Genomic DNA, 22,715 nt, shown 5'->3' on the forward strand with positions numbered 1-22,715 from the left:
TGCAATAACTCTTTTTTCCTCCCTCACATTTGAATTTCCCCAAACTGCAGCTTCTCTGTAAAGGAGCTCTACAGCTCGTCCTTTCTTAACCTCTTCCACAAAATTATACCAACATCCAAGCCTCATCTTTTGCCTCCACCAAATGTTCTAAACACGAGGAGATTCCTTTCCCCTGACCCTTACATTTTGCAGGAAGAACAGACTACAGGAAGTCCAAAGAGAAGGGAGACTGAGTCCTTAAATCTATCTTCCATTTTATTTACCTTTTTTTTTTTTAAAAACTCACTGAGAGTCAGAATATAGTGGGATGTGAACTGTGAAAATCAAGACACAGTATAATGGAGGGGAAAAAGAAATAAAAAGGAAAAACATATTCTTACTTTGAGCAGGTTAAGTCTGTCATACTGGAAAAAGAAACCATAAGCATTAGAACTGAAAAGACAAAAATACATAAGTAACAAAAGGAATGGAGTTGCACACAGAAGTGGAAAAGATGTCACTGATTTGCAGAGATGATGCTATAGGAGCAGATACCAGATTTCATAGTCACATGGTGGCTGTAACCAGGAAGAACTTAGGAGAACTTGAGGAAGCTGAAAAATGGAGTATTTTCTCTGAGCCTTTAATTAATATCCTGTTGCCTCTAAATCTTCATGGGTTAATGATCTCATATTTGCATATACTGCTATGGAAGATTACAGCTTTACAGTGCAGATGGCAAGCAGTGGATCACGCATAGGAAGTTCAGCCTGCTAACCTGATGCCAACAGAAGTTTCTACCTTTTAGCATTACTGGGAGCCGGACCACAACTCACTCCCACACACTGATGCCTCCAGGGGAACGGAAACCTTTTGCCAATTGAATGACATACCATAGTGCTCGAGAAGTATCCCTAAGTCCATTTTACAGCTGGGGAAACAGAGGCACAGAACCAGGGCAAGGGCAGAGCTCAGAACAGATTCCAGAGCCCTTTCTCCTGACCTGTGTACTTCCGAAATCTATGCTATTCACCTGGCTTCTAAATGCCCATGGCCAAATAACTCAAGGAAATTGATGAAATTTATTCCCAAATCCCTCACCCCAGTCCAAAATTTTGAGAATTTCATGACCTACTACCTAAAGGGAGATTATATCACCCAATGGGAGGAGTAAATGAGAAGAGACAGCCCAACTCTTCTCATAATCACACAATGAAAGGACAAGGGGCAACAGTCATAAGCTGCAGTAAGGGAAATTCTATTTGGAGAGAAGGAAAAAGCCTGTTCACAACAAGAGTGGTTAAGCACTGGAGCAGGGGCTCCCACAGGCTGTGGGATCTCCAGTCTTGGAGGTGTGCAAAATGTGCCTGGCCAAGACTTTAGAGCAACCTGATCTAACCACATCAGCTCTGCTTTGAGCAGGGGCTTGCACTAGAGACCTTCTGAGATCCCTTCCAACCTAAACTGTTCTACAATCTCCAGGGCCTACATCAAAATTCATGTTTTTCCCTAACCTTGTATTTATCCTCAGGATTCATTATTAGCTACAGACAGTGGGAAGAACCTGAAAGATCTGCAGTGGAGAGGACATCACTTTTATCCTTGGGCAAGAGCAAGAGAGTTAAAAATACATATTTAATTGCTGGCTGCTAGCAAAAAGGGGGTTTTTTGCCAAGTTCAGAAAGCAGTGTTTACCAGTAAAAGCCTAAGGGTGACACAGGCCTATAGGTGGTTTGGTCCATGCCACACTGGTGGACAGCATGGAAAAGCAAGCTCCAGAAAAGATTTCCTACAGATGTAATCCAGTGCTTAAAAACTCCTGGTGAAGCACTCCCTCTGATGGCAACACTACAGCACGACAATTAACAGACAAAAGAGGGCAAGGGACTTCAAGCAGAGCTGTCAGCAAGTGTATAAACACAGCACCAAACTCATGGGCTCAAGCAGTTTCATTTCATCAGCGAGACAGTTTGGAAAATCAGACCATTCTTCTTGCAGAAGAGGGGTGGGGAAAGGAGAAGAGCCTGAGAAAGGAGATTTTAAAACCTTTCTCCTTAAGTTCTTTAATCCTAACCTCTCCCAGTCTTGAACAGATACCATCATCATCTGTGTGGGGAGAATCAGGGGCTTATTATGCCCGAGATTCCTCACTCGTACCTGAGAAAGCCACCTCGTGGAGCACAGAAAAGAGATTCAGCCTTCATGCTGCTTTAGGCTCACCCTGTGCACAGACCGTGGCTGAGCAGGGCAGGAGGCTCTGAGGCAGGCTGGCAGAGGTCATGCCCAGGATCCCCTTCCCTCTGTGCACTGGCTTCTTCGCACCAGAACTCATCTGAGGTCCACTTCCCTCTTATTTCTCTAATTGTCTTAAAGTTGTTGCGTTTTCTCTCTCCGAAAAGCAAGGGGCTGGCTGCAAGCACATCACAGTGCATACAATTTTACACATACATCACTCTCTACCAACGTTCTTCCCTCCAGTCCCTCTCCTAACAAACCTCTCCACAGCTCACGCAAAGAGCCTCCAGCCTACCACAGCCTCGCCATGACCTGTCCTGACCCACACACCTCCCACCAGCAGTCCTTTCAGGACTCTCTGCTATTCCAGAGCCACATTTTGCATAGAACTTCTTTCACACCTCACCTGAGACATTAGTCCTACAGTCCTCCTTTTTAGCAATCCAAGCTACAGTTACCAAGCACAAGACAATCTGTCTAAAAAAAGACATAAAGAAGCTTCCAGCAGACACCAGCAATCATGCAAGGTCAGGCTGGTTACAAGAGGCATTATGACCAAGGAAAAACAGTAAGCCAGCACCGTAGACTTCACTGCTCTCTCAGAACTTGCCTAGAATTAAATCTAAGGCATCAACTGGGGCAAGGCCAAGGCATTGATTTTGTGGATTATGAAGCCATCCGAGCGATTCTCATTTTAACTTTACTTGTATACACGTGGAAATGCCAACAGCCTGGCACTCTGTCCAATAAACATCCCATCTGCATTTCTGATTTTTACACTCTTCTGAGGGCAGCAATGTGAGATCAAATCTCAAATGAGTTTATCTCCAATCCAAGCACCCACAGAGGGATCTTCTATTTATACCTTTCAGAGCGAGCCCATGAATTCTCACAATTCATTTGGGACAGGTCTGTTCTAACAGGTTTAAGCTGGGTTCATTTGAAATCACTGATCTTTAATATTTACTTCACACAGGAAAGCGTGCAAGGGCAGTAAGCTGAGATCACTGGCCACAAAACTACTATTCATTATAAAAAGTGGGCAAGAAGTTATGGAGATCAGCTCTTGTTTCCGAAAGGCATAAAGTAAGAAGAGGAAAGAGAAGGGGTTATGGTACTGTTCAGCCTACCAAAGCCAGCAGATTTCTCCCTGGCAAAGACAGCAGCTCACTTCAAGGGAGAGGGAAAGCAAACCTTAAAACAAAGTCTAAAATTAGTTGGACGTAATTGAAGGAGTGTGATGAACAGGCCAGTTCTCACACCATGTGAGCAAATATTAATGAGATCCCAGTGATGTAAGTGAAACCAGCTTCTCAGCTACAGGCATCGGGCTGAGCTCTTGCTGGCATTCTCGCAGCCGCACCGGGAGAATGCCTTACTGGGGTCACCGCTCAGTACCACGGGGAGGGTTTCTGAGTGATGAGACAATTCTACAGTGGGGGACAGGAGAAAAAAAGAAGGCTTACTTTGGAGAGGCGCTTGTGTGACTTAATCGGAGAGAAAGCATGCAGGAATGAAAAGAGAGAAATTAAGGAAAGAAGAAAAATTACCTCGCAAATCAAGAGAAGGAAAACCCACAAACCCAACAGAAAGCATTATATCCCCCCCTTCCTTGTGAGAAGCACCACAAATTAAAGTCAAGCTTTAGTAGTAACTGTGTTGGTAAAAATCGCACTCCCATCGCCTTAAATCGTAGCACTTTATGGGCCAGGGCAATGCAATTCATCTCTGTAATTCCCCCTTACCAAGGATGCCATTTTCCTAACAGAGCGTCCTGCAGTGTGGCTATAAACTGCAACCCGCCTGCCTCCCATCTGCATGGCTTTCTTTTGGGGACAGACTGCTGGCACCATAATGCATGAGGATCTCATCCGGTCCTGCCGCCCTGGAGCAGTGTTTGTAGGTTACTGTGTGCACAGGAAGCAAGTCTGACCTCAAGGGCAACCTCAGAACTGACAGGTCTCAAATGATTCATCTTGAAAAAACCCTTCGCCCCTCTTTTGAACTCACATACCCTACCCTTAGTGGCAAGAGATCAGTTCAGCCCAGTGAACATGGGCCAGTGAATCTTGTTTCCTCTGCTGACAGTGATCACAGAGGGGAGCAGATGAAGACTTCTTGTGTACGTGACACAATCCAGCAATGTATCAGGCAAAGATCTAACAACTCATTTCACACAAGCCATCAGAGTTATGCCTGTGACACCGTGAAGTTATTCAGGCTGAAATATTTCACTTCAAAAATCTGAAAAAACACAAGTGCTCCTGACAGCTAACTATCTTATAATACACCACTGGCATTAGGGTTATAATCAAAGGTTATGTTTGGCTCCCAAGGCCCTCGTGTGTTTCACTAGGTCCCACTGCTCACAGAAAATCAAGAGTCACCAAAACTGAAACCCTCTTCCTCACTAGAGCAAAGACAAGGCCATTTCTAATACAGTCAAAAGACACAATACCTTTCTAGGGAAAACATCATCTACCCTGGCCAAGAGAGTCATACTGCACTGACAGGAGGCAACATGCGGAGGACTGGCAAACTGATTCGGTGCAACTTGAACCTCATCTCAACACAGGGCTTAGACAGGACTGGAGAAATGCGTGGGCCCTTCACAGGCTGTCTGCTCAGAGGAACCTTTATTTGTTCCGTGACCCTTCGTGATCCAGATGATAAAAAGTAATTGCTGATTTTCAAGGTCTTTCTCAAAACCACAGAGCCTCCCAAGGAAACAGGGCCTTGACTGCAAAAAGGTTAGCCTACATAAGCCATTACGAACTTGCAGTACAAGCCATCAGCAACTCATGGACTCAGGTCACTGAAAGGACAAGAGTTGTGCTGAAGTCTGACCTACGTAAACAGCTCCCAGTTAGGCGAATTTTCAGAAGTATGATGGGGAAGAAAGAGGAAAGTTAGCTAGAAAGAAAAAGGCACAGGACAAAGCCAGTATACCGAGAGTTTAGAACTGGGGACGCATGCACATCTTGGCCAAAGTCATTTGCTCACTCCTCACCTTGGAGTTCTTGGCCCCACTGCGGCCTGACTGAGAGGAACAGCTACGCTGTACACCCTGCTCCGGCGTGGAAGGGGATTTGTCTGACGAGTGGTCTGATCCTTTTTCCACCATGGTGTCTCCTTGGGAGTCCTGCGGTGTCGGGGACCGGGAGCGTTTGCGCAGGATCGGGGAGCAGGCAGGCGTGCTGCGGTTTGAGTTACTGGCAGTACTGCAGAAAGAAAGAAAGAGCAGGATTAATAACCTTCAGCTCAAACAGAAAGCAACTGCACCCTTGCCTTGAGGTGGAGCATTACCCACAGATGTCTCCACTGGCACAGCGGACAAATCTGGCTTCCTGAAGCAATGCACCCAACGCCACACTTAAGACTTGCGTCCCCAGTAAAAGTAGGTTGTAGACAGTTATCATTTACCAGTGGCAGAGGGAACTACAACGGCCCCCCAGTGTCTTTCTCCACCCACTCTTCAATTCATCTGACCACAGATGAATGCCTGCGAGAATGAACTCATTCTCTCCTGTTGGCTCTGAGAATTTAAGATGATGATCTGAGCTTAGAAAACCTAAACTTGCACTGAAGAATGAGGGAGATGCCAGTGTGTTCTTGATACAGTCCCATTCTGTCCCTCCTTTATTTTATTTCAGCAAGTGTAACTATTCTCAACAGGATGCACAAAAATGGAATCATATCTTTTAGGAAACACTCCATTAACGATCATCAAAAACAATGGGGCACTGGGAGGGAAGTCATGATGACAGACAATGCAGTCATGATTTCCTGTATCAAATCATCCTTTCCCACACCAGTTAGAGATGGGCATGAAAATGTTTTGCTGTAACATAAAAGCTTTCATGTTTTTTTTAAAAAAAAAGTTCCCCTTTTTTGTAACGGGGAAAAGCAAGACCTTTCAGAGTTTTATGGAAATTATGAAACATTTAGGGGAATGGAACTTCTCATCCCATATCTTCAGCAAATGTCCTAACACCTAAGTCAGAAAGCCAGTTACATACGTATTTATATAGAACAGGAAAACTCAGATTCCTCACTGTTCCTTCTCTTTTGATGCCTCTTCTTCCTGCCAGACTCTTCAAAACACCACACGCTACATCCATTTTCCCCTACGTAACTCATTTCCTTCAGCAGTCAAATCTATTTATGATTGGCCCAAACACCTCTGAGGCCTTTCCAGCCGGTACTGTTCAACTCTGCAGCCTGCAGGTTACAGTGGAACCTGGGCTGATCCAAGGATGAACTTTGTGCAAACTGTGCCATGCTGAGTTGTTACAGTACCCCGTTACCTTCTGAGTATTAGAAAGCAGGCCACATCTCAGCAACAGAAGAGCAGGCAAGAGAAAAAGGATGAGGGAATTACAACTGTAAAGGACTGAATTAAAGAAGCTAGTACAATCAAACTCTTAAGGGCTATAATTTAAGCAAGCAATTATATATAGCAAACTGAAGTTTGCTTCTCACAACGGGATGTCAGTGAGGTAGTTAAAATGGATCGTTTCCTTTCTGAAAATCTAGAAAAGTTGTGTGCCTGAGGTTTCATTCATTCTTAGATAAAAATCATATCCACCTCTTATCTCTGAAGATGCCAAAACCATTTTACAAATGTTAGTTAGCAGATACGGGTAGATAATGTAATACACTCCTCCGGTAGTTAGCAGGTTTAGTTTGGTTTGGTTTAGTACTGGATGAACTGGTCTCATAAATTATCCTCTATTTGCTCACTGTTTGTGTTAACACACAAGTGATGAAACTTTCCCTAAACAATTTGCAGAAAGCACACAACAAAGTTGCTTACGCAAACATTAACAGAATCAAATTTCACACTCATATACACAACAAGCTTGCAATTGCCAAGAACAGTAGCCCGGCACTTCACGGAAAACCGTTAGAAGATACTTTCAAGAATATGAAGTGTGGAAGTTCATATAGGTAACAAACAGGCTAGAGAAAATGGGTTTGCAAAATGTTCTGTAAGCAGGAAGAAAGATAGATTAAATTACAGGCTCCGCACTCTTACCTTTTTCTACTTAACAGACTGAGAATCATATAGATACAGAACAATAAAAAGCTGCTTGTTCAAATGCCACCTAAACCCCAAGCTAGCTCCAGTGTGAAGACCGGCAGAGTAATTCCCCCCCTTAGCTTGTTTCTTCACAGTTCACACCTAACAACAGCACATCTCAGGAGTGAAACGTGCCAACAGCATACTGTGTCCTCCCTTTCCCTGGTCAAGACACAGGAATACTGAATACTAACTACACGTACAGCACAACTGTAGCAATAGTCAAGCTTTAATCCCTTCAAATCATATTTGAAACAAAACAAAAGACTGAGCAAAAGGTGATCTGGACCATTCTCCCAGCAGCATTGCCCACAACAGTTTAGGTATATCATGAAGTAAAATTATCAGGGCTTTTTTAGCTTATTGATATGTACAAAAGTATCAGGTTTCTTCACATACTTTCAGCTGATCCAGTTAAAATGGGATACCTTTTCTGTCCCGCTACTTCTCCTGACTAAACTCAAGATATATGCACTTTTTTACCAAACCAGCATAGTTGCGTCTAGTGTACCAACTGCAATCAGCAACTACGTGCATGTGCAGAAGGTGCTGTGCAAATGGTACTAAGACTTGAAGTTCATCAGCAATGCTTCCAGAGATGGAAATGGTTTTGAATTGCCATCCCTACGGTTAAGAACTCTTAAATTCTGAGGCTGTACTGCTCCTGCTCGTGCTGTGTCATTGCTTATCTGGCATTACATCACATTTCCTAAATCTTGCCCCCAGCACGCTTGATTCAACATCAACTGGTTTAAGTGAGACGTCCCCAGAAATACAAGGCAAGAATCTGAAGACAACGTTCCGGAATCACATATCGCTGCACTAAATTTGTTTCAACAGACGTACTAGTTTTTCTTCTAAGCTCTATGAAACCTGAGTTTATCACGCACAACCTCCTCATTTTCAGTTCATGCAAGTTCACACTCACAAGTTTCACTCTGAGTTTCAGCTTCAAGCAACTCTATAAAGACCAATTCAGTCAAGGTTTTGCTTGCTTTCAGGTTACAGTTATGAAGGAGTTCTGAGTTTTTACCGCTTCTAAAGTAAAGCACAAAATAACCAGTTCAAAACTGGGGTACAGCTGCACCACGTGCATGTGAAACTCAAATGAAACCTGCTAAAAAGTTCAGTACTCTTTTATTCAAATTGTAATCAAATGAGACAAACTTTGCTTTTTGTGGACTGTGATAAATACGTTAATACTAGCTCCAATACACACTCAGTGACATGCAGGCATGGAAGATACATTCTCAGTGTCCACACTCTGAGAGCACACACAAGCCCCAAACTGGCTTAACGCGCCTAGCACAGACACTGCTAAGCAGCGTGCAGCTATGGAGGCCAATTCAAGCTAATCGCCCAAGGTCTTACAAAGCTCCTCAGGTGGCTTTTTCAGTTGCGGCTGAGTAACCCACACTGCTGCAGCTACACAGGAGCAGCATCAGCACTAACTAGCTTAAAAATTGCATGTATATGTTTGTCCAGGCTCAGTTCACACTACCATAGCCATACGTTTTCATGCCAGCTCTGCCAAGCACAATCTCAGGCAGACTCTGGCCTCCAAGGTAGTTTTCCAGTCACTTAGCATCTCTGGCATGCTTCAAAAAACTAAATCCATCTCTACATCTTGTGTTAGGTATGTATGGATTATCACCTTTGCAGAGATAGGGAAAAAAAGATAGCTTCAAGGTTGCCTTCTTAGGCTCTCCCTTAAGTCAGTGGCAGAGAGCTGATCAAACTCAGGAGTCTGAATCTACCTCATGCTATCTGATGACTGGGCAATGCTGAATATTCCTCACATAGGAGGACTCCATGGGTGTGCACACAATGAAGAACACAAAGAGTCTGTTAATTCAGGTTTTCATCTCTACCAGAGAAAGGATGGGCACAAAAACCACAAGCCTGCAGCTCCTTCCCACTTGCCCCCCCCTCCCCTGAGCCCCTAAAAACTCTCGCTGCTCCTGCTCAGTCCCTGAAGTTTGAATCTGACCCAAGGCACAGCCATGACGAACGCTTTCTGCAGTTGCCATAGTGACCAAGGCCTGCAACTAAACCAGGAATCAACGTCTGAAATGCCAAAACGGCTTGACCCACTTTGAAAAAAAATAATAGTAATAAATAATGCTTTACAGACCTAATTGACCAGAGCGCATTCAGGCCCTCACATACCCCTGCAGTGTAGCCTTTAGTAGATGCAGCAGATTAAGTCAGGGACAGAACACAAACAAGCCCACCTAAGCAGCAGCCCCTTGCTCCTAGGTGAAACCCCTGCATGGAGCATATGAAAACACAGAAGGCAGAGTACGTCTTCTTGGTTTACGTTCATACTGTGCCTAAGAGAAAGACCTTGTCTTATGATAAAAATAACATGAGCAAATGTGACGTGGCTAGGAAGAGGCCAAACTCTGTTCAGTCACATGAAGGACAAGCCTCAATATCTGGAGCAGCGTAGTGAAGAACTGAGCTTTTCTTTAGGTGGTGAAAAAGAACAAACATTTAGCAATGCACGGACAAGTTACCTGGTCACACCCTACTCTGGACACTCCACAAAGCAAGGATGCAAGGCCAAGACGCAGAAAGGCCAAACTTCTTCCTCCAACAGAGTATTTCCTGTAAAGATTTGGATCAGGCGGTGAACAGAGACTTCAGCAAGCAGTAGCTTTTGGGAAAGGCTCCAATGTGTACTCCACACGCTAAGCCTGGGATTCGTAAAGGAACCCTGAGGACTCTCTGCAATGCTCTAATGGAGAACTCAACAAGAAACCTGACTTTGTTCAAGCCTGTTAAATAGATTCTGCCTGAATGACATTCAAGCAGTCCTGAATTGACATAAAAGTCTGTCCACCCTACCACATCTTCTGAAATAGTCACTCTGCCTATCTCTCCAACTCAGCCATCCCTGGTCTTAAGACAAGCACCCTGCAACGGCTCTTTCCCAAATCACCCATGCCCCAACAGCCAGCAGCCATCCTCCAGACACAACAGCCTGCAGAAGAGCAGTGTCACAGCACCTGTGGCTACACCGTACAATAGTGGCTTGCTGTTCTCTCAGGTAGCGATACATGCAGATTAAGAGGACACACTGCAAATCCATTTGAATCTGCCAGTTGCAGGATGTGAATTAGAATTTAGCCAGAAGTAATCACTACGTTACCAAGAGTATCAAAGAATTTGTAACAACGAGGGCACCTCGTCTAAACAAGTGGCAGCTTCAGGCACACGATGCTCCCTCCTTTCGTTGTGATCACAAGCTGCTCAGACAGCAGAAGCAGATCAATGACACCATTGCCTGCAGCGTATTTCTAAACCCCTTGGACTTCCTCAGGAAAGCCCTGATCTGGAAAGCTGATCAGCAGCCTCCAGGTCCACCACAGTTCTCGAAAGAACTTGCTTTACAAGAGTAAATCTGCTGAAGTTGCTCACATCTCCCTGCAGCCCATAGCACCTACCTGATAGTAAGCTCTTCAAGGCCCAAGACTGAGGTTACTGGCAGCATTGCAAATGTTGGGCTTAATTCTGGAAAGTGCTGAGCACTATGTCCCCAGACCAGCACAGAACTTAAACACATATTTAACTCTGTATGCAAACGCACTGCAGTCTATGGGCTGTGCAAAGCCAAGCCTGTGCTTACATGCTTTCCTAAACAAGAATGAAGGAGATTCTCAAGCACAGAACAGAACTCTACTGATAGAAGTCTTGAAAAGAGCATAAGAAGCATAAGAAGCTACAAAGGTCAAGGAGGCACCTCAAGTCTGGCTGTAGTACAAAAAGAGTTAATTCTCCTCAGAAACAGCTAGTAAGGGGGTTAGATGCCTACAAAGATACTTTTCTGTGGTACAGTCTGACATCAGTGGAAAAAGATGAGATTCAGAAACTCATTAATGCAGTCTACCAAACAGCAAGCAGATGGTAACAACTTTTGGTCCGCACCAACCTACACTCACTTCAAATTGATAATCCAAGAATGAAAACTTCCATATATCTTCAAGCAATTCCCTAGGCTTGCCATTGCTCTACAAGCACTAACAAAATGCTATACTTATATTACAACTCCCAGTAAAAAAGACAAAAAAGAAAGCATTAAATTAAAAAGCAATGACACCTGTAGGGCTGTACAGAAACCAAGCAGTGTTTCATGACAATTGCTTTAAAAAGAAGAATAGTATACTTCCTGCGTATTTTTTAAACAACTAGTTTTTAACAGAAAAGCCCACCCTTGTCAAAGATCTACTCTTGATTATTTTGACTTTTCACAGAGTAGTGTCCTCCTCCTACGACACTGACTAGCATGTTTACATATTCATGAGACAAAATTAATGCAATTATTATGCTCCAGGGGATGAGCAAATCACTGCAAGCCTTAGGAAGGTTCTGCCCATATACAGCACTGCAAGGTTGGTCAAATGTATTATTAACAATGCCATTGCCTTTCTCTGAATCATCTGATACTGGTTACAACTAGAGACAAGACTGTCAACTCCGATGGACAAATGGTCTGATACCTTACAGAAACTCCCACTGTGCTGTGCTTGAAACAATCTCTCCACCGCTCCCTTCCTACTTGGAGTTATTGCAAAAAGCCCAAGAAAAAGTTGGAAAATGCTTTCAAAACAGAACAAGGCAGATCTTAATACTACTGTCTAATAATACAACAGCCATCATTTAGGAAGGATCATTAATCTCCAGAGAACCAACATGTGTTATAAATCACACACTAAACCCCTCCATCACTCGCAAATTAATATAATTCCATTTGTTCTGAAGGAAGACAAACCACATGGAACAAAGTATGATGGATAATACAATGAAATCTGGGGAGCTATAAAGGGGAAATAATGCAAAATAAGAATTTCACATCCCTCTGAAGCTGACGGCATGTCTGTTTCAGACTCAGCCCCAACATGGTCACCTGCAGGTCACTCAGTCTACAGCTGTACTTCCAAAGGAGGAACAGATACCGGCTTTGTTTCCTCTCCTCCTCACCACAATGCCAATGGCTCTTGTAATTAACAGCAAGAATTGCAATATCTGATGCTGTCTTCAAAATCGGAGAGCCTGGAACTTGGGACAGAACAGAGCTCACAGCTCTTGTTTAAAAAAGAAATATAATAATGAAGGATACTGTTAAGCCATCTCTGATGCAAAGAAAAGTTTGAAAACTTGATGGCTCAAAGAATAAAAATAAAATGAAAATACATCTGAGCATGTTTATTTTAAACCTCATTATTTCCAAGCTAACATCAAAATCTTTCAATGGTTCGGAGATGCCACGTTGCTATCATACATCAATCCATGTGTATCTTTTCAAGGGAGAGTGAGAAAAATGCAATACAGCACTAAATAGCTAGCAATAAAGATCCATGCGCAGCTTTGGATGAAAACATAGGTGTGATACATCTCCTAGATTCCCTCAAGAGCAGCACAAGCATTCTTTCTTTCTGCCCATCTCCTGCTATAACTTCAGCAAGGCTATGAGCATCCCAGGACTTTATCCCCAGCACAGGGGGCATCCCCCTGAACACATTCCAATCTTGTGGCAGGGGTTTTATAAACCACAGATTAAACGTCTAATGAAGCCTCGCACCACATCTTATCAGTGACAAAGCGTGGGTGGACAGGGATATTGTATATCTCAGGAGTAGAAGACAAAGCCAGAGCTTTACACCCTCCCACTCACTCCTGCTGCTCATCAGCATCAGCTTTCGTAAGTTAATGGAAGATGCTGTGATCTTCAAAGCTGGGATCAAATCAATTTCTTCTGCTCACCCCTTGATGTTTCATCTCTTTATCATTCTGAAAACAACAACGCAACAATTTCATGCCCCTCACCCTGATATCCTCCATGCAACCTCTCTCCTTTGCTCTAACCATGCAGCAGCACCGTCCAGCTGAGTTAAAAGTTAAAAACAGCGAAGGCCAAGGGCTGCAGCCGATACTGGGAAGAGTCGGACAGCCTCAGTGCAGGAGTCACACACGGTCCTTTGTCCTAGGGACCTGGTTCAGGCTTGTCTCCCCACATGGCATATTCTCTCTTGCTTTATCCAGCTTTCCGGTTTTCAGTGGCATGGGCAGTTGGGGGCTTCCCTTGGCAGAAACGTGGGGCATCCAAAGTTATTGCCCCGATGTAAAATGCATCTCTTAGATTCAGCCTGAAGTTTCCTTCTATCCTGCTCAGCCAAAATCACAAGCTCCATCCTAAATCTACCAGCTTCAAAAGGAGCTCTCCTGCAGATGCATGTGACTTAGTAAAGCAAAGAAACAGGAATATATCCTCTTTATTGAATCAGTGATTTCCGTGATGGACAGGACAACACTAGTCACCAGTAATCTAAGAAAAAGCAATTTTTTAGTGAATGGGGATTCATCAGATTCTCACTGCCTATAAACCCACACAGTGCAACGAGCCCTCATTTCCTACTGCTCTCCCCTGCCAAAAAAAAAAAAACCAACCCAAAAAAGAACCAACCACCTGTATAGACTCTGGAGGACAGCCTGAAAAAGCGGCACAACAAATTCTGTCCCTCCCCATCACTGCAAATACATAAACACAGAGAGGAATGCAAAGCAGAACCAAGACATCAGTGTGCATGCTCCGAGCCCTTTTAAGAGGAAGGGAGCACATGGGCAAACAAATACACCATATTTCTGCAGCAGCTCCAGCTGCCCTCCTGTGACGCATTGCCAGTTCATCCAACTTCAACCCCCTTCTACCTCTCTCCATGCACCCAGATGTTATGAGAGCAATAACTGCCCCTCCGGCGGTGGGGGATGGGGGAGACAGTAGGCATAAAGGGAAAAGGAGGAGGGGTGGGGGAATGAAAGCTGAAAAAAAAACAATCAGATTTGCTCATCTGTTGTTTCAAACAATCGAAAAGGCTGCTCTAGCAATTCCACTGCAGGAGAGGTAGGGTGCATGCATGGGGGAGAACAAGGAAAAAAGGAATCAGCCTGTGGAAAGGAAAAGAAACGAAGCATCTCTGCAACATGATGTCACGCTGTCTGCTTTTGAGTCCCCCAAACAGAAAGGAGCAGCAGCAGCAACCAACATGGACTCCAGATTTAATCTGCCTTGAAAGCGTATGTCTCGGATGGTAGATTTGCTCGGCAAACCTGTGCTGTGCACAGCACATACAGCCCTTTGGCTCCGTCTTTCACACGTATACATGCATACATGCATGCACGTGCACATACATTAAGGGACTGCAGACAGCACATATACACACAGAGGGGAGAGGAAGAGAGGCATCAGCAGAAGGAACAGGAGAGTAACACTAACCTGGTAGCCATTAGGGACCGTAGTGCAGCGCGGAGCAGCTAGGAATTCATTCATTCATGCACTTGCGTGTGGTGGGGGGAGAGCGAGGGTGGGCCAGCGGTGAGGTGGGAGGGTACTCACCTCCTGCACCATCTCAGAGCCCTTCCCGAAGGGAAGAGGGAGTACGGGGTGCCTGGGGCTCCTCACGGGCACCCAGAGCCTCCGCTCTCAGCTGCCTGGCATACTGCTCGGGCTCCTGCCATGGCTCTGCCTCTCTCCTCCCCCCCGCCCCGCTCTTTGTGGTTATGGCCGTGCGGCTCGACTGAGGTCTGTGCGCCTCTCCCTCTCGCTGCCAGTTCTTTCACACACGCTCCTGCACGCGCGCACACACGCACACGCGTGCGCATGCACGCAGCCTGTGGGCTGCCGCTTTACATAATGCAACCCCCTTGCTGCCTTCATTATTCACGTCTGCCAGAGGAAAAGGGGGGAGGGGGAGCTCCTGCCATTCTTTCCCAAGGTCCCCCGATTATACCTGTCACTTTTAGATGCTGTTCATAAAGTTTGGCAAAGCCTACAAGTTAAGATCCTACAGGTTGAAAAAAAAACATGTTCATCCTCCCTGTGTACACACACTAGACCATTCACACGTGTGGGAGAAAGTTTCAAAACCCGTAAGCGTGTCAATGCAAGAACAGACAGGAAAATTAAACCCTAATTAACTGGTGAAGTGGATTATCTAAACTGAATTAAACACTGTGAGGACACACTCATTCAGAATTAAGGTGACCTCAACTCAGTTTAGCTTATTTCATCTAGGAAGCTAATGTGGTTTCATTTTTCATGCCTATCCATGCATGAGCAGGCCTGGGGTTTTTAAAGAAACATTATCAAGCAAAGTTCACAACTCTACAGCAGTATTAGTACGTGGTGTTTCTTTGGGGGACATACACACCAATGTATCCCTACACACCAGCTCGTGGACATCTTTAGGCCATAATAAGAAGGGTTTCAGACCCTCTCGAGGGCTCTCACAGCACAATATAAATTACATAGGCTGAAGGATGAAAAAGAAGAGAGCAAAACAATCGACTAGCTTGCACTTTTCTTTCCAGTGTATGAAATCGCCTTGACTGCGCAAGGAAATAGTGCAGAACTGATCTGCAACAGCTTCCTGTACTAACACCCTTGATCTGAAGCACAAGTGCCCATGTGTGGAAGCACTCTTGAGTTATTCTAGGGATTTAAATGTGAAGTAACTTTCCAGCATAGACAAGCCTTAGAGAGTATCCAGAGAAGCTCCTGTACCAGCGTGACAACAGTTGTTTAAAAATTTACACCTTACTCACTTCTATTCCTCATCACTCTCTTCAGTCTACATTCACATCACCCACCTCAGATGTTTATTTTCAGAATTCCCTGTGGTATCAACTAATCCAGGCAGGCAACTCCAGAGTATGATTCAGAGTACCTAAGTCAGGAGTCTGACTACAGCCAAATTTAGATGTTGCAAATGCCGCCCCCCGCCCCTCCCCGAGGGACTTACTGCTCCCCACTGATAACAGAAGGAGCTGTGCCTTAAGTGATGTAAATACTCATCACTCTGCCCTGTGCTTTCTTTTGTTGCATTTTACCCATTCCATACACAGGGTTGACCATTTTCTCTTCTCTTGAGAATCAGTCACAGCTTTCGGTGCTGATGTCCCAAAAGAGCATCTTTCCAGAAGGCTGATTACCCATCATTTCGCTGTAATCAAAATCAGTGGGAGCAGGAGGTACTTTGCTCTTAAGAATCAATGCTCTGCACCAGCAGACTCATGCCACTGTGCAATTCAAATGCTGCACGTGATTTTAAATAGGAAACACTATCACCATACACGTCTTCATCAGGATAGTACAACAGTACCATCATCTTTTTCATATTAGTCAAAGAATACACAGATGCACATGGGTTCACTGTGTATATGCCACTATTTTAATAAATGCATTGCCCCATTAAGACATCCATCAACTTGATGTTAATTTTATGACATCCTTCTTGTGACCAAGCTTCTTTCTTCACCTTCTGTTTACAGTGCTGCCAATCACAAGCACCTAAAACACATCAACTTTCACCCCAAACATAAACTTGGTGCACAAAATCTAATTTCATAAAAGCAATCCTGGTTTTTAGTCCTCTAATTCCATTAGCGCACATTTGTTCAGGTTGTGTTCTCAAGGTTTTCTCTGCAGTCATGGGAGAAACTTCTGTTAATATGAGAACGTTTCTCATATAATTACACATTTACAAGCATTGGATATTTACAAAGAGTACCAAACAAAATGAATCCATACCACAGTCACAAGAGCTGGCAACAATATTTGTCACTTCACCCAGCAACATCGGCCTCTAGGCTTTAAATCTGCACGTCCCCGTAAGGACGGAGCTTTCTACCTAGGCGGGAAAGCACCGTCTGTAACAGGAGAAGTTGTAAAGCTAAGTAACAACTGCAAATGAAGAGTTAGGGCCAAATCCCACACCATCTTGTCCTCACACGTACTGGCCTTCTGCCAACACAAAACTATTAATTTTGCAATGCCTTCTTCTCAAGACTTTAATCTTCAATACATTGGACCATGTTTCAGTGTTTATGGGTAAACCTGGTATGTTTTGCAACTGGAGAAATCCACATGCAGTAGTCTTGCAGTCCTCACCAAAAACATTGAAGTATTTCTCCAATGCAAACCTAAGCACGAACAAGCATAGAGCAAAATCTCATTATCCAGTCAGAAAAAACAAGGCAGAGCCACTGTAACTTGCACCTTGACTTTGCAGTTTCATATATGACCATTAAAAGTTTCAAATGCTTACAAAAGTTTGTGACCTGGTGAATTTACAAACATGTTTAAGGAAAACAGCGTGTAACACACAAACTTTCCTATTCCCTGTGTCCAACGCAATGGTACCTCCGCATCCAGGGATAGTGTGATTCACATTGAACCACTATGTCTAGGACTGTGTCTAGTTTCAACACATGAACAGTGTGGATAAACTGGGCAGGGTTCAGATAAAAGCAACAAACAATAAAGGCAGTGGCACTGAATCCATTCAACGCAAACTGGAGGTCAAGGAATGACAAGCTTTAAATGATCACCTGGTACACAAGCTTGATAATACCAGGTAACAGATGAAAGTGCAACAGTACCAAGTGCTGAAAGCTGAAGCTAGACAAATTCTGACTAGACAAGAGACACACATTTTTGGAAGTAAACAAAACTAACCACCGTAACTAATTCAAGGCTAGATTATCCATCTGTGGCAAACAATATTACGCAAGGTTTTGTGTTTTCCTAAATACTGTTCTGTACCTCAACCAGAATCAATTCAGGCAAGCCTTATACCTTGCATTCGACAGGACTTAGAAGAGATATCTGCATGGTCCCATTTCATTTTATAGTCTATGAATCTTACAGTGTTTTTTTTCTTATGGTTTTCAAAGATGTATGAAAACAGTTGGAAGTGTGATTCTCAGCCTCTACAAATTTTGGTATGTTTCGTCTGAATGACTGTTAGGATTTGAACAAGATACTATTTTTCAATAGTCACATGAGAGCTACACTGACCCCAAAGGCTCCAGTGAAATTCAGTATAATGGCTACTTCAGGTCTGGAACCATGGAGAACATGCAAAGGCTCAATGCAGGTCATGAAGTGGTAGGATAGATTCAATATGTGAGTTTAAGACCTACCACCTCCTCAGAGCGTCAGGAGAGAAGATGAATCAAACAAAAGTTCTGCTTCCAAAAGCGCTGTAAGAGCAATAGTAAAAATGCCAGGCTGAGAAAAGCTTCCTAGGCTTATCTGGGACGGTGTGCAAACTAAGTTACGGGTAATTTGAAAAATCATGCGACACCTCAAATACTTCACAAACTTTATCAGATCTGCAAAATTCAACCCAGAACTCTCAGAAGGACAATTACTCTTACTACATTTCTGGGTCTTTGCAGCACCATTCCTGTCACTATGAAGACAGCTTGTTTCATGGTGATAATTCTTTGATAATACTGCACTGAAAAGAGGATCTTTAGGGGCCTTTAAGATCTTCTGAATGTAATTACCAGTTCCTGTTTTGTTCAAGAGCTGCAGAATGCATTGTATGTCGACTGGGTTTACTTGCACGTATGTCTCTCAGCCCTTGCCCTGGTACTGGTGTTAAAGAATCAAGACAAGCACTAGGGCATTATTTCATGGGTGAAGGACAACTTTAGGAGGGCTTGACTGCTGCGCTATTCATGGTATGACATAGTCACACACCACAGCCTGAATACCACAGGACTACCAAGCCCTCCGGAAAGGGAAAAGTCATACATCAGGAGCGCTCCCTCCAAGGGTGCTCTAATTCAGAGCATGCCTGTCTGTGGCAGGCTCTTCAGTGTTCATGCAGACAGCACGAGCCGTACCTTTACTGCCTGCTGGACTGAGTGGCAGGGCTGGTTTCTGCTCTAGGGTCTCAGACCCAGCCGTAACACAAGCATACTCATACATATTGCATCTCTCAGGTGAGAGGAAATGATGCACTGTCCGAGTAATTAAAGCCCGCGGCTGACAACAGATGCACGCGAGACAGTCCCGTGCCTCGATGTCCAGGCCTACAGAGCAACAAGGGGGTTTGAGATAAACTCTATATCCAGCTAGAGTAATCCTACCCTCCCTGTACGCCACACCAGTGATATGGAAACAAACAGCAGTCTTTAAAAGTCTGTCTGCAAAATGCCTGGGAACAATGAGCACCTGGATTTGAAAACACACTGAGATTTCTCATTTTCCCTTCCCCAATAATTCTTTGTCCACTTCTAATACAATCTATTTTAAAAACTTAAAACCATTGAGACAGTTACTCCCCAACACCTCTACTTTTCAGCTGAGTTCAGAACAGAACCAGGGGACACTTACACTTTCATAGTACTTCTGGCCTTGCCTTCAAAAAGGCGTATCAGAAATGTCAAGAAAGCATGTCCTCAGGGAAAACTCAGTGTAGTGCTACAACCTCAAGATCTGCAAGTAGGATTAGCAGTAGCGGGTAACTGACACATCTGCACAGTAATTAATATTTTGCACATGTTTAATTTTTTTCCTCGTACCACTGTTGCAGCACAGAAGCTGCTTTTCTCCTAGACACCCTCTTTAACTACACATGTATGGACTCTGCTTCTGAATGCACAGCATTGTACAGGCCGAGGTTCTCTAACCAGCACATGTAGTCCTGTTTGTTAGCTCCTGCTCAGACCATGGAACATCTTTCCAGCCTCCAGCGCACCAAATGGGTGCTACTCTTCAAAACCCCGCAGTATTCTCACCCTATTAAGCAATGAGGAGCATTGCCAAAACTCTTCCTTCCCTCTTGCAGAAAATGGGCTTATAGACAGGCACCAGACCAAGCAAAAATCTTTCTGGAGTACTCTGAACTGACAATGGCATTTTCATGGAGCAAGATACAGCAGCTGCTAAGAGTGCATGGATTCCTGCAGTAGTGGGGGATGGAGGAGGCAGGCAATCATGTGCTCAAAGGCATGGGGAGGAAGAGGGGGAGGAGAACAAGGAGAGAGAGAGAACAAAGTGTCAACATTTTAACTGGGACACACAAAGAGCCAGTTCCTAGTAAGAACTTAATCCAGGATTAACAAGAGGTCAGCTACCTCTGCAAGGAGACTGCACTAAAAGGAGCTAATTAGCTCTCCTTAATTGCACAAAAGAAACCACACAGAATTAAAGACATTCACAAGTAGCAGATTCCACCTCACCTAGGAAACAGAGCCCTACCTGTTGCCCTCAACACCACGCTCAAACAATCAGCACGTGGAAGCCAAAAGCAGGAAAGGTGAAATGATGTTAGGAAAGAGGCTGCGAGGAGTTAGGCTCAGCATCAACAAGTGAAGTGTCTGAGCGAGAGCTGCAGCCTCCACAGGACAAGCATTTTTAGCATGGCCAGCATCTGTCTAGACAGTTTCTTCAGCAACCACCACCATCACGTGTGGAACCACCCAACATCCCTACAGCAACTACAGCTATCACTTTCATGAACAGTATTATCCATGAGAATATTTAATGCTGGTTTAGCCCTCTAATTCAGTGTGATCTCTGAAAATGAGGAGGAAGGATAGCACAAGGGGAACCAGTCAATTCTGCTCTGTAGGCCCAACTCTGCCCTGTAGGTTGAGACCAATAGAATTGCATCCCAACACGGGTAGGCACTGCATCCTGGTCAGGATAAATGGAGAGCACAAAGCAAATGCATCATGGATCATGGACAGGTAATAGCTCCCGGCCTGGAAACCACCGGTTCAGGATGATGCAGTGAAAAAGGCTGGCTGAGCTGACCTCCCACAAGTTCTCTGTCTTGAATTTCTAATCATATATTACAAAGACACTTACACATTCTGCAAGTCCCCTGCCAGCTTCCCACTTGATACTAAATCCATCTCTTTTTTTTCCTCTGAAACCATTATACGTTCTGTTCTAGTGCACTGATGATAAGCTGGTGCATATTTTACCCCAGAAGCACTTGTGCTGCACTGACAGATAATGTATACAGCAGTCAGCATACTTGAAAATTAAGATTAACAAGCACATCAATAATGCTAATAGACATCTCTGAGATGGAGGACTAATAAAAGTAACTCCCATATTTATTTGTTTTATAGCACCGTGCTGAGGGCTGGGCGGCTTGCAGACAGGGCCCTCACCCTGAGGAGCTTACAGTGCAAGACTTCAACCGTGCAGTGAAAGGCATGAAGACAAGAGACTGCACTGATTTCAAACCCTACTGCAATGAAGGGAGCCACCTGCAACCACCCGGGTCTGAGTGCACCCCAGCAGCAAGATCAGCACCCAGTTTAAGGGAGGATGCGGAGAAAAGCAAAACGGCAGGTTGACCAGGGGAAGACTATCATACACACAAAGAAAAATAACAACAGAAGCAGGAGATCACCCATAAATTACAGGGCCCTGTGGAATCATTACGGTAGCGCCTCTGTTATCTATGTATCCTTCTTTTCTTGTCCCTTCAGGACAGAGTTAAATATCATGCCATTGTACTTTCAGTTACATTGCAGAGGTAGCCACCAGGGGACAATCAGCAGCAAAATTTCACCTCAAACCCAACACAAACAAATTATGTTCTTTGGGTATCACTCTGAATATGAGCAAGCCACATCCCCCCTCTGCTCCCAGTAACTGGGCAGCAACCCTCATATACGCTGTTCCTATGCAAGCTCAGCACAAAGACAGAGTTCCCCGACATCTGAATAAAGCTTCAATAGCTGCCACTGGAGAGAGCAAAATGCACATCGGCTGTTCTGTGCCAGGGGCTGGGCTACACCCAGTCTCCTGGTACAGACATGCCCCACTCCTTCCATCCGCTCCACCACCCTTCCAATCCCTGTTCCACGCTGCAATGAGCTGGAACAGCTCAGACCCACGAGCAGATTTACGAAGAGAAGGGAGATGAAAAGGGCACTAAAAGAGTCTGATCTCTTTCTTTAGCACTAGCTGGTGCAGTGTGCACTTCTGTATCATATAATAGTTACAGCTATGCCAGCTTCTCCATTCCTCCGGACTGTTCCAATCTGTTTATCCCAACCAAAACCAGCCTCCTACAGCCTTCCCCCAAAGCACTACCCTACTCTCTACCTTCAGACTCCTCCTGAGCCACCTCTCATTTTCAGCCCCAATACCCATTCACACACATTAGATTCATCTCCACTCTCACCGATTGACTTCCTCAACCTTGCTTGACCCTTTCTTCCAGGATGGTCTCAAATTCCTATAATATTCTGCTGGGCTCACCCAGAAACTCACCAACAACACTAAACGGCTACTCAGTCCAGCCCCTACTCCCATCAAGACAGAACACTGCTCCACAGGAGTTTTGCTCAGCTTCTCCCCCCACCCCCCCATCCCCACCCCTTCCACCCTGACTTTCTCAGTCAAACCTTCTCTATCCCCGTCCCAGCCCTGCACTGCATCAGGGCATCCTTTTTCCCGAGGAACTGCCTGACCTCAGAATGCACGCGCAAACACAAAGGAACCTGCATCCACAGGAAGGAGACCTCCTGCCTGCCTGGGAGATGAAAAATGAAGAGCTAAACGATTGCATCGCCACCTGTTACCACATCGCACTTCCTG

At 44.6% G+C, this 22,715-nt stretch overlaps 1 protein-coding gene across 9 annotated transcripts in view; it reads right to left on the bottom strand.

Annotated features, from left to right (window-relative positions):
* The window catches only part of GRAMD1B (GRAM domain containing 1B), a 98,705-nt gene that overhangs the window by 27,663 nt on the left and 48,327 nt on the right, over positions 1-22,715 (bottom strand). For 5 of the 9 annotated variants that reach the window (XM_075723166.1, XM_075723169.1, XM_075723168.1 and 2 more), the window contains exon 3: positions 5,225-5,435. In XM_075723166.1, coding sequence (XP_075579281.1) covers positions 5,225-5,435 — 211 coding nt within the window. Of the gene's footprint in view, positions 1-380; positions 405-3,680; positions 3,702-5,224; positions 5,436-22,715 lie in introns of those variants that run through there. The other 4 variants (XM_075723172.1, XM_075723170.1, XM_009487410.2 and 1 more) reach the window with 4 other exon arrangements.

Source organism: Pelecanus crispus, chromosome 19, assembly GCF_030463565.1.
Source record: "Pelecanus crispus isolate bPelCri1 chromosome 19, bPelCri1.pri, whole genome shotgun sequence".
Classification (NCBI taxonomy): Eukaryota; Metazoa; Chordata; class Aves; order Pelecaniformes; family Pelecanidae; genus Pelecanus; species Pelecanus crispus.